General features: G+C 48.7%; 1 protein-coding gene across 2 annotated transcripts in view; it reads right to left on the bottom strand.

Moving 5' to 3' along the window:
• Positions 1-13465, bottom strand: part of LOC125748779 (FH1/FH2 domain-containing protein 3-like) — a 136299-nt gene that overhangs the window by 31788 nt on the left and 91046 nt on the right. For both annotated transcript variants that reach the window (XM_049025347.1, XM_049025348.1), the window contains exons 6-10: positions 10697-10791; positions 8654-8765; positions 6401-6495; positions 4608-4751; positions 4001-4254 (exon numbers count right to left, since the gene is read on the bottom strand). In XM_049025347.1, the coding sequence (XP_048881304.1) occupies positions 4001-4254; positions 4608-4751; positions 6401-6495; positions 8654-8765; positions 10697-10791 (700 nt within the window). The remainder of the gene's footprint in view (positions 1-4000; positions 4255-4607; positions 4752-6400; positions 6496-8653; positions 8766-10696; positions 10792-13465) is intronic.

Below are 13465 nucleotides of genomic sequence, written 5' to 3'. Positions count from 1 at the left end.
GCTGGGGGTCGGAGTCGAGGTCCATGTCTGAAAAGCCCTGCTGTACAGTGTGACAACGAGTGTTTCTCTCTTGCAGAGAGCAAGACAGGTGTTTCTGAGATTAACATGCTCCTGAGATTAAACTGGGCAACCAGTCCTCCACAATTTCAACAGTTGCCTGTCTGCAAAATAAACTAGTGAGAACAAGCTTTCTGTTTACACAGGGCATTCTGAACGTACATTGTTTGAGCAAAACAAAGTATAGCCCGGAAGGAACAGAGAATGGCCACCCATGGAGAATGGGGCAATAAGAGTGAATGCAGACTGCGGACCTCGCAGAGTCATGCATGACTCGCCCCTGAGTCGATGCTGCGTGAATCCCACACCACTATTGTGAGCAGTTACAAACTTAATGTATCACTTTATCGCCTGACAGCAGCTCCAGGGCCTGCAGCGTCCTGACAAAGACCTCAAAAGTGAACACACTTTGGATGACTGTAGAGGGAACTCAGTGTGGCATGCAAACTCGTTACCTATTCACCCAGTCATCACAAAAAGCCCATTCATCTACCTCATTTGATGCAATTAATTCATCGGCATCCTGTGCAGGATCTCCGAGCGACTGAGCAAGGTCAACACTCCATTCTGTGACAGTGGCAGCCAGTTTATTGAAACCACAGGCGCAGTGCGTCCTAATGACATGGCTTGTAGAAACGCATTCGACTCTCTGCTTGCTTCACAACACGTCCTCCCAGGACCTCCCTTATATTTTCGCGAAACGTCATTCACGTCTCAACTAATGAATACTGCATATTTTAAGAGCCAGCAAACCAGTAAACAATAGTTTGTAAAAGATGTTTTGTTTGCTGCAAACTGCAATGCGGATGGGATGCCAGTCCATGGCAGGCCACTCACAGAGGGTAGTACAGAGATGCCAATTAGCCTAACTGCATGTCTTCAAGAGTCTGGGGGGAGGTGGGGGGGCAAACAGAGCAGAGACGGGATTCAAACCCCTAACCTTAAAAATGTCCGGCAACAATATGAAGCAAGTAATAAAATAAATCATAAGAAAAGATACATAACACATTACACTAAAGTGCTTTGCTAAAATAAAGCACTACATTCAGCAGTGTAATGCCGGACCATGTAATTATCTCTGAAAGTCCTTTGTGACTGCATGCTCTCTTACAGAGCAGCCACAATATCCACAAAACCGCACGGCAGTAACACAGTCAATACAATATACATGTATATCCCTGACAGAAAATGTTTTGAGCCACTTCATTATCTCAACAGATATCCTGCAATTTCCTGCTTTGCTACACCCATAAACCTTAAACATGTGAATGGGGGGCATACAGGAAGTGGACAAAGCAACATTAATACAGAAAATGAACATAAACTGCAAAGTAGGTGCTGACTGACTGCTCTCTTTTAGTCGTCAGTTACTTCATGTTGTCCAGAAGACACACATCAACCTGCTGACTGCTTTATAGCTGAACACGTACTGCTGACTGGTTCTTAACCTTTACCTTTTAATTTGTGTTTCTGATTAAGTTATTTCAAAGTTAAAGGTGTTTTTCATGTCGTGTTAATGTTGGTTTCTCCCTCTGCACACGCCATTTGTTGTGTCTTGTAAGACTAGCATGTCACTGCATCAGAAACTGAAATCCTAAAGTGGCCCCTTAATGTTGAGTTTTTTTGTTTTTCAGCAAACCAAGTTCAAAAGAGAAAAGCTACAACCATGACATGTACGCTATAAGTAAGCTGTTAGAAGCCCATAGTAAGAAGGGAATTCTGGAGAGTTCCACTTAAGAGATAAACATTAAAAGTTGGAATCCAAGGTAACATGATACCATGGATACAGAACTGGCATCCCAGAGGGGCGATTTGTCATTATTGTACATATCACATGTCACTGGGTCAGTATGGGAGCTGTGGTACCCTTTGCTGAGTCTCGGCAATGATCATGAGCGCCCATATTTGTTAAAACCAAGGACGACCCAAAACTGGCTGATCCACAGAAACGAAACAGACCATGAGACGCAGGTGAGTTCAAAACGATGCTGATAAATGCTTCAAAATTCAATCATAAATCTTGAAGGAACATGAAACCCCCTCCCCCCAGGGTCCAGGGAGTACTCTGTCGCTGAGGCTTCCATGGCTGAGATTATTTCATCATTCCACCTGTCCCACTTTCTCCAAAACATGTTTTGTTCTTTCTTGCCCAAAGAAAACCCAAGCAGAGATAATTTGTCTTCCCTCTCCAGCATCTCATGACTTGGTTGGTTCTGTGTAAGATCTAGTGTTGGACAAAATGACGCTTTATGAAACATTTGCTGTTTTTTTTTGACCCCACTAGATGGAGCTCTGTACAACAAAAAGCACAAACCACGCCCCAAAGTAAACCAAGAGCGCCATCTAGTGGGATCAAAAAATACAGCAAATGGTTCATGAAGCTTCATTTTGTAGTTCATGTATGTAGGCATGTATGTACTGTAGGTGTGGAGAACCTCCGGTTCAGAGAAGCCTGCTAAAATGAGGTGCTACACTTAAAATGAGGTGCTACTCCGGGCCTCTCACTCAAAATTTCAGTGTAGTGAAGAGAAACCAGATTGATCTACACCGATACATGCAAACAAATCTGTGGGCTTCTTTAATGTCAAGACAAAAACAAATTAGAGGGAGAATGAAACATCTTCAGCACATAATGTATGGAAGGAATTCAGGACATTAGGAGTTACAGTTGACTAGGAATAAAATTTATGAAATGTAAAACTTTAATATAAAACTTGGCTTTTATGCACGCCATATTTGCACTTCATCATACATGTCAGGATTTCACACGCGTGGAAGCATTAGATATTAGGGCACATCTTTCGTAGCTGGCTACTTTCCTGGGTATCCTTCTGCCACGGAACGTCGACTCCAAGACGTTAACTAGCAGCCAGGGAAGAGGAATTAATCAAACTGTCAGCCCTGACTTCCAAGTCTTTGGAAAATCGTTAGGGTCTGCATTCCCTGTGTCATCTTTCGGCAGTCGTTACGCAACAACGCAATGCAACCATCACTTTTTAATCTTGGTTCTGAATCCATGGTCAGTATGGATTTGTGAAGAACAAGCAAAACTAATTATACAGATTCTGTTAATTTGATTTTGATCACATTTTTTTAAATATAGAGGACTATTGATTTTAATCATGGCAAAGTCCAGCACTAGATGTCTGCACCTGCTGCATAAGCAAACTGTGTGTGAGAGATATTGGCGAGTGAAGGTGCGGCAAGTGCTGCTCTGTAATATGATGGGGGCATGAAGTTCTCCTGACGCCAGGAAAGTTTCTCACGTTTTCTTTCATTGGTTTTCTGGCTCCATCAAAGGTGTAGTTTTGGTTTCAATAGTGGCAGCGACCAAAACAGCCCTGGACCCCCTGCCCCTGCCAAACCCCATCACATTGGTAGATTTCTCCACCATCCCCGCCCAAATCTATACCCCCAGGCTCTGTTGATTGTTACTGCCTCTGCCCGGGTGAGGCTCCATGTTGGCCTTCGACGACACAACCCCTCTAATAAGCCGCTGGGAGCAGCTTCCCTGACATGATGGGAAATACCATACGATTGCATCTGGGGGACAATGCCTGTGGTTTTGCAGAGTCAGACAGATATAATTGCTTCTGGGATGGATGTGCGGGGCAGACAGGACTAAAACCCCAGACGAAACGATCACCTCGTTCTAAACTCCAACCCAGTTCTGGTCCGTGTCTTTAAACCCAGGAAAACAAGGATAGCATTAAAAATATGTACAGCCCTATATAAATGAAATACAAGTCAAATTAGCGGCACTCCACCCGGGCAGAAAACCCTGCCATAATTGGACGTTCCACCTGGATTGTATTTAAATCAGGCTCAGGTGTCCCAAGTTAGATGGTCTGTTTTGGATTAGCACCCAGAATCACGCGTTTCCTAACGAAGCATAAGCACTACCACTGAGACAGAGCGAGGTAAAGCCCATTGGCTGTCTTACCTCTCTGATACGTCCTCAACCCTTTGTCCAGAAAACGGCAGGAAGTGACCCGTGTGGGCGTGGCAGTGTGGGGTGCTGGGCGAGGCGGGGGCAGAGGCGTGGCCCCGCCCACTGTGGACAGAGTGCCTCCGGCTACGCCGCCTCTCCAGGCCCCGCCTCTCGCAGCTCCCTCCCAGACTGGCGCGCCGTCGGTCCTTCCACCCCGTGGGCGGCGGCTGGCCGTCATCGTCCCCATCCTCGTGTCTCAACGTCGTCTGGGGTGGGGCAGCATGACCGATCGATTCAGGGCACCATACAGGAGAGAGATGCAGAAATTCTGGCCTCCCCCACGGTTGGTTTTGCTGAGTAGGGTGGGGCCCCTATAAAGTGCTGCCCCCCTGAATCTGCCAGGGTCTCCATGGTCCTCTGACAATCCCTGGATGTGGTTACCCCCCCGTCCCCATCCAGCCCCAACTTCCTTACTTTTCTCCACACCGTATTTTTATCATCTAGGTTTATGCTTGCAAAGACTGAGGCACCTGACACGTGACTGTCACCGAATGCAGGGTGTTTCTGAATTGGAGTCCCAGGCATCCGCTGGGTCTAAGGGAGAGATCTGCGCACCAACCTCATAGATGTTGAACTGCTCCACAAGGTCCAGGTCGGTGCCCTTGCGACTGAGGTGTCTCTGGGCCAGACTCTCCATGCCCTGCTCCTCCAGGCAGTCCACCACGTCGTAAAAGGAGTCCTGATCTGGCAGCCCGGCCAGCGTCTAACACAGAAGAACCAGAAAATGCCCATTAGCTTGCAGCGCCCTCTGTCTGTCAGTGTCAGTGAGGCAATAAGGCAGTTTATCCAAGACAAGCTGTAAAACGGGGGCAGCATGTGGTTCTGCAGTTTACCATGTTGTGCCTGTGATCCGGAGGTGGGCAGTTCGAATCCCACCATATCTAAATGATTTCACCGCAAGGCCCTTAACCCCAAGTTGCTCCACCGACTATTTGAACCCAGATTTAAAAAAAAAAAAAAAAGTAAATCGCTATGGATAAAAGCATTTGCTTAAATAAATAAAAATGTAAAAACAAAAAGCCAGAGAGTCAGACAATCTGACTTAGAAAGTCAGAAATTGGATTAGGCTGGGAGCATTTCCGAATAATTTCAGAATTTTGTTCACAGAATGCATATTTGGCTCTGCCATCGTGTATTTTACATCATATTCTACACAGTTATAGCACATTTAATTTAAACAGACGGGATTTCAAACTCGGCAAACTGCAAACATCAATATATCAGAAAAATGCTAAGCTTGCCATAGAAAAATTGTACTTTACTACTTTACGAGTTTTAGCTGTATAAAACCACTCCGGGGAAAAAATCAGACCAGGATTGTTTTGTTTTTTTCATATTGCCACTCGATGATTAAATTCACTAGCAGCGGAAAATATTCCAAATGATTGATCTGGCCATTTTATTTTATTTTTTCATAAGTCATAAACAATTTCACTCTAACGACTGCTCGCCAGTATGTTTTTTGAATCAGACAAACGGAATGCGAATCTGGGGTAGGCTGAGAGTAAGAATCCCTCCAGGAAAATTGACAATGAACAGCTCCAGCTCTGTAAGACAAGCAGACATGCTATACCTGAACTAATGTTATTTTATTTATACTATAACAGTATATTTCCTAGTCAAGCAAATGGTGATTTCACCCCATGGATATGCATAGTCATAGCATATGAGGTATTTTGATAAAGAAGTTCAAGTTAAGGATATACTCCGAAGTTCAGTGACACTTCCACCTGGAACCAGAATCGAGCTGCATGTCCGGTTCCAGTAGCACTACATTACTTTTAGTCCCCATAGACAAAGATAAATGACAGGCATCTGCTGAATTTGTCCAGCTGATACACTGTTTCCCAATCCGGTCCTCGGGGACCCACAGACAGTCCACGTTTTTGCTCCCTCCAAGATAGTCGGGCTGTCTGGCAGGGAGCTCAGAGGGAGCAAAAATGTGGAATAGCTGTGGGTCCCTGAGGATCGGACTGGGGAACACTGATATATACAGTAGGCTGTTATCTCTCTGGCTATGTGCCATAATCATTCGCCCGGTAAGTGACTATGGCCAGTCTGAATCTCAGCCCAGGAAGCACAGGGAACACAACACCCTGCATACGACATGCATATTTTTAACTTGGGGACATCAACTCACCTAACCTGAATGGGGAGGGCAAGCACAAACAGACTCAAATACGGACCCAGGGGCCTGAAGCAGAACCATTCTTCTCACAAGGTTCTCAGAGAAGATGGACCTCCCTGGTTTCACCATTCATGACAAAAATTATGTTCACAACATCAAAATGTGGTCTGAACATCAAGGATCAGTGAGTGGGCCTGTGGTGAACACTGTGGGAATATGCTCACCTTGTTGATCAGTGTCATGGTGAACACCAACAGCTCCGTATCCATTCCATCCTTCTCATCCAGGATCTCCATGGCATTCGACCACATCTTGCAGCCTAAGCAACATCCAGATCATGCGGGTTAATCCATAATCCAGCGGCCCAGAGGAACGCCATGTGACACATGGAGCAGTGAGACAGCAGCAGGCGGCTACAACACCTGCCCACCGGCCTCCTGTTCCCAGCGGGACGACAACCGTCTGCTCTTTTGGGGTCAGGACCTGTCTGGTGCTCTCTGAGAGCCAAAGTATCGAGTGTTTTTCTCCTCGCAAAAATGCTGGGAAGAGAGTGCCTGAGGAGAGAGGAGGCGGACCAGCCCTCACCTCCACAGAGAGAGCGCCCGGGGAAAGAGGAGGCGGACCGGCCCCCATCTCCACAGAGAGAGCGCCTGGGGAGAGAGGAGGCGGACCGGCCCCCAACTCCACAGAGAGCGCCTGGGGAGAGAGGAGGCGGACCAGCCCTCATCTCCACAGAGAGAGCGCCTGAGGAGAGAGGAGGCGGACCGGCCCTCAACTCCACAGAGAGAGCGCCTGGGGAGAGAGGAGGCGGACCGGCCCCCAACTCCACAGAGAGAGCGCCTGGGGAGAGAGGAGGCGGACCGGCCCTCATCTCCACAGAGAGAGCGCCTGAGGAGAGAGGAGGCGGACCGGCCCTCATCTCCACAGAGAGAGCGCCTGAGGAGAGAGGAGGCGGACCGGCCCTCAACTCCACAGAGAGAGCGCCTGGGGAGAGAGGAGGCGGACCGGCCCCCAACTCCACAGAGAGAGCGCCTGGGGAGAGAGGAGGCGGACCGGCCCTCATCTCCACAGAGAGAGCGCCTGAGGAGAGAGGAGGCGGACCGGCCCTCATCTCCACAGAGAGAGCGCCTGAGGAGAGAGGAGGCGGACCGGCCCTCAACTCCATAGAGAGAGCGCCTGGGGAGAGAGGAGGCGGACCGGCCCCCAACTCCACAGAGAGAGCGCCTGGGGAGAGAGGAGGCAGACCGGCCCTCATCTCCACAGAGAGAGCGCCTGAGGAGAGAGGAGGCGGACCAGCCCTCATCTCCACAGAGAGAGCGCCCGAGGAGAGAGGAGGCGGACCGGCCCCCATCTCCACAGAGAGAGCGCCCGGGGAGAGAGGAGGCGGACCGGCCCCCATCTCCACAGAGAGAGCGCCCGAGGAGAGAGGAGGCGGACCGGCCCCCATCTCCACAGAGAGAGCGCCTGAGGAGAGAGGAGGCGGACCGGCCCCCATCTCCACAGAGAGAGCGCCTGAGGAGAGAGGAGGCGGACCGGCCCCCATCTCCACAGAGAGAGCGCCTGGGGAGAGAGGAGGCGGACCGGCCCCCATCTCCACAGAGAGAGCGCAACACGGGCCCTCATCCTCGCGAGTAACTGAATCTGACCAGGGGAGCGAACTACAGTCTTTTCCAATAAGCACCGCACTCACAATGGAGGCGAGGACCAAAAAAACCTGAAACACTTCCAAGCTTCTTTGTAATAGGAGTCCAGCTGTACATGATCTATAATCCTTTAAACTGTCGTCAAATTCCATACCAATGCTGTAGGAATGTAGCTCGGCCTTTAATGGGGCAGTGTCTACTAAAAGCTACGCTTAAAACAACCAAAAATAGCCTCTGTGGTCCAGTTCGCCATATTTTTCAGATTCCACCGTGCTTTAACTTTTTAAAAACTGTCTCCTTCTCTTCTGCATGCTGCCTTGCTGTCAGGGGCCTCAATTAATGACTGATTGTCCATGGTGAACCCTGCGATGACAACACAACCATCCCAGAAACAGGATTCCGGTCGTCTGTATGGGCGGATGTCGTGGTATTAAAGGACAAACTGCGCAGTCACAGCTCCATTCCGCGTCTCCATTGTTCACCACATTGCCATCTGCACCCTTATTGTCACTTTTCCCAGCACTCAGCATTTATTATTTACCATTTACTCCCACATGCCACGCATTTCCTCTGCTGTTTGCATCAATTCCCATTCTAAACATACCATAATTGTTCATTTTACAATGTGTCAATGTTGTTAACTAACATCTGTCCTTCCTCCCTTCCTTCCTTCCTTCCTTCCTTCCTTCTTTCTTTCTTTCTTTCTTTCTGCCTTAATGAAGCCCCACTTCACTTCACCTGCCTTGACCAACCTGAGAGTGAATTCACCTGAAGCTTTGCAGTGACTGGGGGGTGGGGGGGCCACCAGCCGCAGTTTTCAGATTTCCTCCTTACCTCGCTTGGTGTCCACGGCACTGACAGCCTCCACCAGCAGGGCCGCATTGGACTCGATGTACTCCACAAACACCAGCAGCAGTTTGAGGGCTGTCTTCACCACCAAGCGGAACTGCAGAGCAAGAGGGGAAAACGAGTTTAATCTCTACAGGGGGGTAGTGCTTGGGGTCCATGCAGCGCTTCCTATGAACCTGACCCGATACGGGGCACTGGGGGGCGCGGGGTCACATGATGCCACTGGAACCCTGGAGTTGTTCCACACTGGAATCTCTATATATCTTTGATGTGTGTGTGTGTGTGGGGGGGGGTGTTCTGTTTTTTTCTTTTTTTATTCGTTTTTAAGCTTCTCTTATCCACTACGACCAAAAGTTCACGACCAATTTCCCTTTAAAGTGCAGATCTGGAAGGTGAAGCATAAGGAGCGATGACTCACATTAACGTCAGTCAGGATTCCTGCGTGTGACACGTGTCCTACACATCAGGGAAACCCCAAATGGATCCAAAGGGACCTTCAAGGGATGTTTATTTGACTGCTTGTTTTGGGAAGCAGCACAAGCATAACCCTGCTCCTGGAGCAGCATCTTCCATTATGTTCTCAAGGTGCCTATATTACCCAGAGCTACGTGTCCCCTGCTCTGCCTAATGACCAGTTTAGTGCCGAGCGTAGCATCTCTGAATGACGTCGAGGACTCTTCTGGGGACACTGAGATCACATGGACTCAGCAACAGCAGACAACATAACGCATAATCGTAAACTTTCAGGGCGGTTAACCTTTATCTGTATGTCCTTCATTGGGTATCAACAGATTGTTTCTGGGAGCACAGTAAAGACTTAACAGGCACCGATACAGTCCCACAGAAACACATTACAAAGGATGCTTGGCAGCAGCATAAGACCAGCGATAAATCACAGTCACTGCAGGGAAGAGAAAGCTTGAGTGCGGTTGTACGTGTGTTAGGCACATGTTGCCCATATAAGACAGGTCTCCCTTCAAAGGCATCGTAGGATCTCCCAGGCGATGGCACTAGTTTCCTTCACTGCAGAAAAAGCAACAACTCTCTCTTCCAGGCTCCTTACAAAAGGGTTTTATCAAACTGAACTCACATTTTGTCTGAATAGCATTTGTGTTTCAGGAGACCATATCAGCTCCTAGCTACTTTACCCACAATGCCTCACTCTAAAGGCTTTGGTCCCCCAGCCAATGAGATGCTTCCATTAGTCATGCACTGCAATGCCACTATCGCTCACTGCGCTCAAACAATGTGCCCAAATGTTTCAGAAAGTGATGAGTGGAAGGATGAGAAACAGAGTCTGTCTTTTTTGCTGAACACGCGTACTAAAGTTCTTTAGCAAAAAAAAAAAACGATTTATCTGGTAATTCTGAAGAGAGAGTGAGAGAAGTAGCCGTTGTTGCACAGTGCAATGTGTCTGACTGCGGGGTACATGGGTAAGATACTTCGAGGAGCATCTCATTGCAACATACTTAAATCATGGGGGAGTACATTCAACAGCACTGCGTAAGTAAAGCCCTGCGTTTACAGTGCCACGCAGTGGCAGCTTACCTCATGCTCTTTTTTCTTTCCCATTTGTGCTACATCTGCAATCACTCCTGACAGCCTGGATCACATTTTGAGGCCTTACCTTTGTTGTCGTATTTTTTTCCTTTCTTTCTATTCAAGCTTAAGAGCAGCGGAAGAATCTAGAATAAAAAGGGCTGACATGCGTTCGCTGGGCACCTCGTGGAGGTGCCCGCTGGATCCACACGTGCGCCAGGTACACATGGCGAGGTACGGCAGGCATTTTACAAGCTATGGGAGCGTCTGATCCAGGCTGCCGTATGGAACAAGAGTTGGGGAGCTGGACTGTGACCAGGGAATCTTTCGGTCCCATTCTTCTGTCTGAGAGTCGGCTGATTTACCTAAATTATTCCAGTAAGGACTCAGCTGTATAAATAAGCTACGAAATATGTGCGATATGCAAAATGTGAGCATAGAAAGTGGCCAGGCCATGCGAGTGGATGCATGCTGGCATCCTACTTGTACCTTGGAGCCGACGAGTGTGTAGAGCCACTGGATGGTCTCGTTGTGACCTATGACCCCATGCATCCCATCCACGTAGAGCATGATCTGCCCCAGGGCTGTAAAACAAGCAGGGAAAAACAAGAGACTTGTTTACGCTGACATCCGTTCACCGTCTCACCAAGTGCACGTCTGTTTGTGGGCTTTCTGGGGACATGAGTGTGTGTGGCTGTACGAGGGAGAGACACACACTGTGAGACTCTCCTCCTCTCTGTGTATCTGCATCCGCAACCAACAACATACATCGACTTCTAGCCAGGCCTGCCACGATCACTATGCCCTCTAGGGTCATGCCAAAGAAGGACCGCCAGCAGGGGGCGCTATGCTACCCCCATTTTCCCATGCAAGCCCTGAGGAAGCCTCTTAGAGCTGAAATGTGCCACCCAGTGTGGATACAGGAAAACAACGAGCTGACAAGACAGAGCAATAATAATTCCACAGATGTTGATGCGCACATGTCGGTCTGGGTTTGCCGCTTTATCCTAAATCACATTTACTTAAAAGCACATCAAACCGGCAGGATAAGCGAAGCTGACAGCGTTTCACCTTCGATGAGACTGGATGTGTATACAGACACATCTATATGTGAAACGACTAAAAAATAAACTCATTCCTGTCCCGTTGAGCCCCAGATGTGGATTAATGGCAATTTAATCAAAACATGCAGACAGTGGATATCCCCCCCCAACCCAACCCCCCCCCACCTCATCGCATGAAAACAATAGTAACCAGATCCGACCGGACTGTGCTGGTGCTCCTTTCAACTCCAATGAATCCCAGCTGTGCGATTCCGACTGCAGATGTCCCCAAAGCACGGATTAAGGAATGTCGCGGAGGGAGATATCCGGGCGAAAAGCAAGGGAGCCGAGCAAAAGGGAGAGTGAGCGAGAGAAGGCTGGAGAGATGTGGATCAGAGAGATGTGGATCAGAGCTGCACATCTGACCAAAGTCAGTGGGGAAAAACTGGCCATATTTAAGCCACATCCAGGGGAGCTGGGCCTCGCTGATGGGGTCACATCTACAGTCCCTGGTCCTCCACCTGTGCCACTGGCCCCTCCCTCCTCCCATCTGCAGTGAATAACCCCCAACCCTACAGGGTGCTGCTTCATTGCATATTTGTCTTTTTCTCGTCCTCCAATGGTGCCCTTGTGCAAAGTGTGTCAGCATGGCTGGTCATGAAGTTACCGTCCTTATTTAGCTTTGTTGCCTTCAGTGCTTAGCAGACGTCCCTTCAGGTTACCCCGCGCCTGATAGCTGTGCTTCAGGAATGCATTCGGGGGGGGTATGTAACGCTTTACTTTCTCTAAAGGACTTGGGTGACGGATGTGGGAAACCATGGGGGACAATGTGAGAGAAACAGGAGCCACCGATGGGCGGCTACTGTCTGACTGCTGCATTACTGCACTGAGGAGATCTGAGTCTCCACTCCCTTTTACATGATGGCACATAGTATGTGAAGCTGTGCAGACTCACTACTGGTGCACAGTATGCATGGGAACGTGCAAGAGTTGCGACTATTGTTTCTTCTGCTGTGAAACATGCATACAGACAGACAGACAGACAGACAGACAGACACTCACACACACACAGACAGACACTCACACACACACACACACACACAGACGGACAGACACACACACAGACACACACACACACAGACAGACAGACAGACAGATACACATATGCACACACAGAAGGACAGATACAGACAGACAGACACACATACACACACTCACACACACACACACACACACACACACACACACACATATGAAAGCGTGTGTATAATGTACATTCTTCTCCTTCCTTGCATGTTGTGCAGCCCGGCAGACATTCCTGAAATTCCTGCACTCCCCACCTCTGTGTCAACGTTGGTGGCTTTTCCTGGCGGGAAGATGAACACGCTTTTCCCGATGATGTCGGCAAACAGCGCCGTCGCTGACCATCAGCGGTCACGGACGTAAATGCATGACTTGCTAAGTGGTGCTGAAACAGTCACTCACCTCGGGCTAAAAGTGTCTTATCGCCTACATCTCGACGCTTTGGCGGCCAGAACTCTGAAGTGGCTGTTCCCCTTAATTAAAATGCAATCATTGCCTTTATGTTACTATAACTGAGACGACGGTTTAATGAAATCTGTCGTGCGGCTATTATTGCTGAGGGAAGAGGCTGCAATCTGATACAGAGAAGAAAGAGGGAGAAAAATCCATTTAAAATGACATGAGGCCTCCTCTTGAGAAAAGGAGACAGTCTATCCAAAGAAAGGCCTCACTTAAGCATGAGGTGAAGCGCTATCCAATGACAGGTCTCCGTTATCACAAGGAGACATTCTACCCAATGAGATGTTTCACCTAGAATAAGAATACTTGTCTCGAGAGACTTCAATTAAGCACAACGAGATGGTCTACCCAATGAGATTGTTAGTATTGCTAAGGGCCGCCCACACGCCCAATCGCAAACAGGAAGAGTCAGATGGCTCAAGCAGCCACAGGGTCAGCAGAGTTTGTGTTTTCGCTGAGGACACCCGCCAGGCGGACTGACCAAAAGCGGCTGAGGCCAAATGGGTCACAAACACACGCCTCACCCAGCCGAGCGTGAACAGAAGCAAAGGAAAACACTGCTTCAGCCTGGCTGCTTAACGGGACGAGATCCCACCAGCGCCGCACTCTAGTCCCGACAGCATCCATCTGTAAGAGGATAAACCCGGTAGCCCAAAATAAGTGCCAAGAGATT

The sequence above is a fragment of the Brienomyrus brachyistius genome, chromosome 9, assembly GCF_023856365.1.
Source record: "Brienomyrus brachyistius isolate T26 chromosome 9, BBRACH_0.4, whole genome shotgun sequence".
NCBI lineage: Eukaryota > Metazoa > Chordata > Actinopteri > Osteoglossiformes > Mormyridae > Brienomyrus > Brienomyrus brachyistius.
The sequence above is the reverse complement of the archived record's forward strand: the minus strand, read 5'-3'. Positions and strand labels throughout refer to the sequence as shown.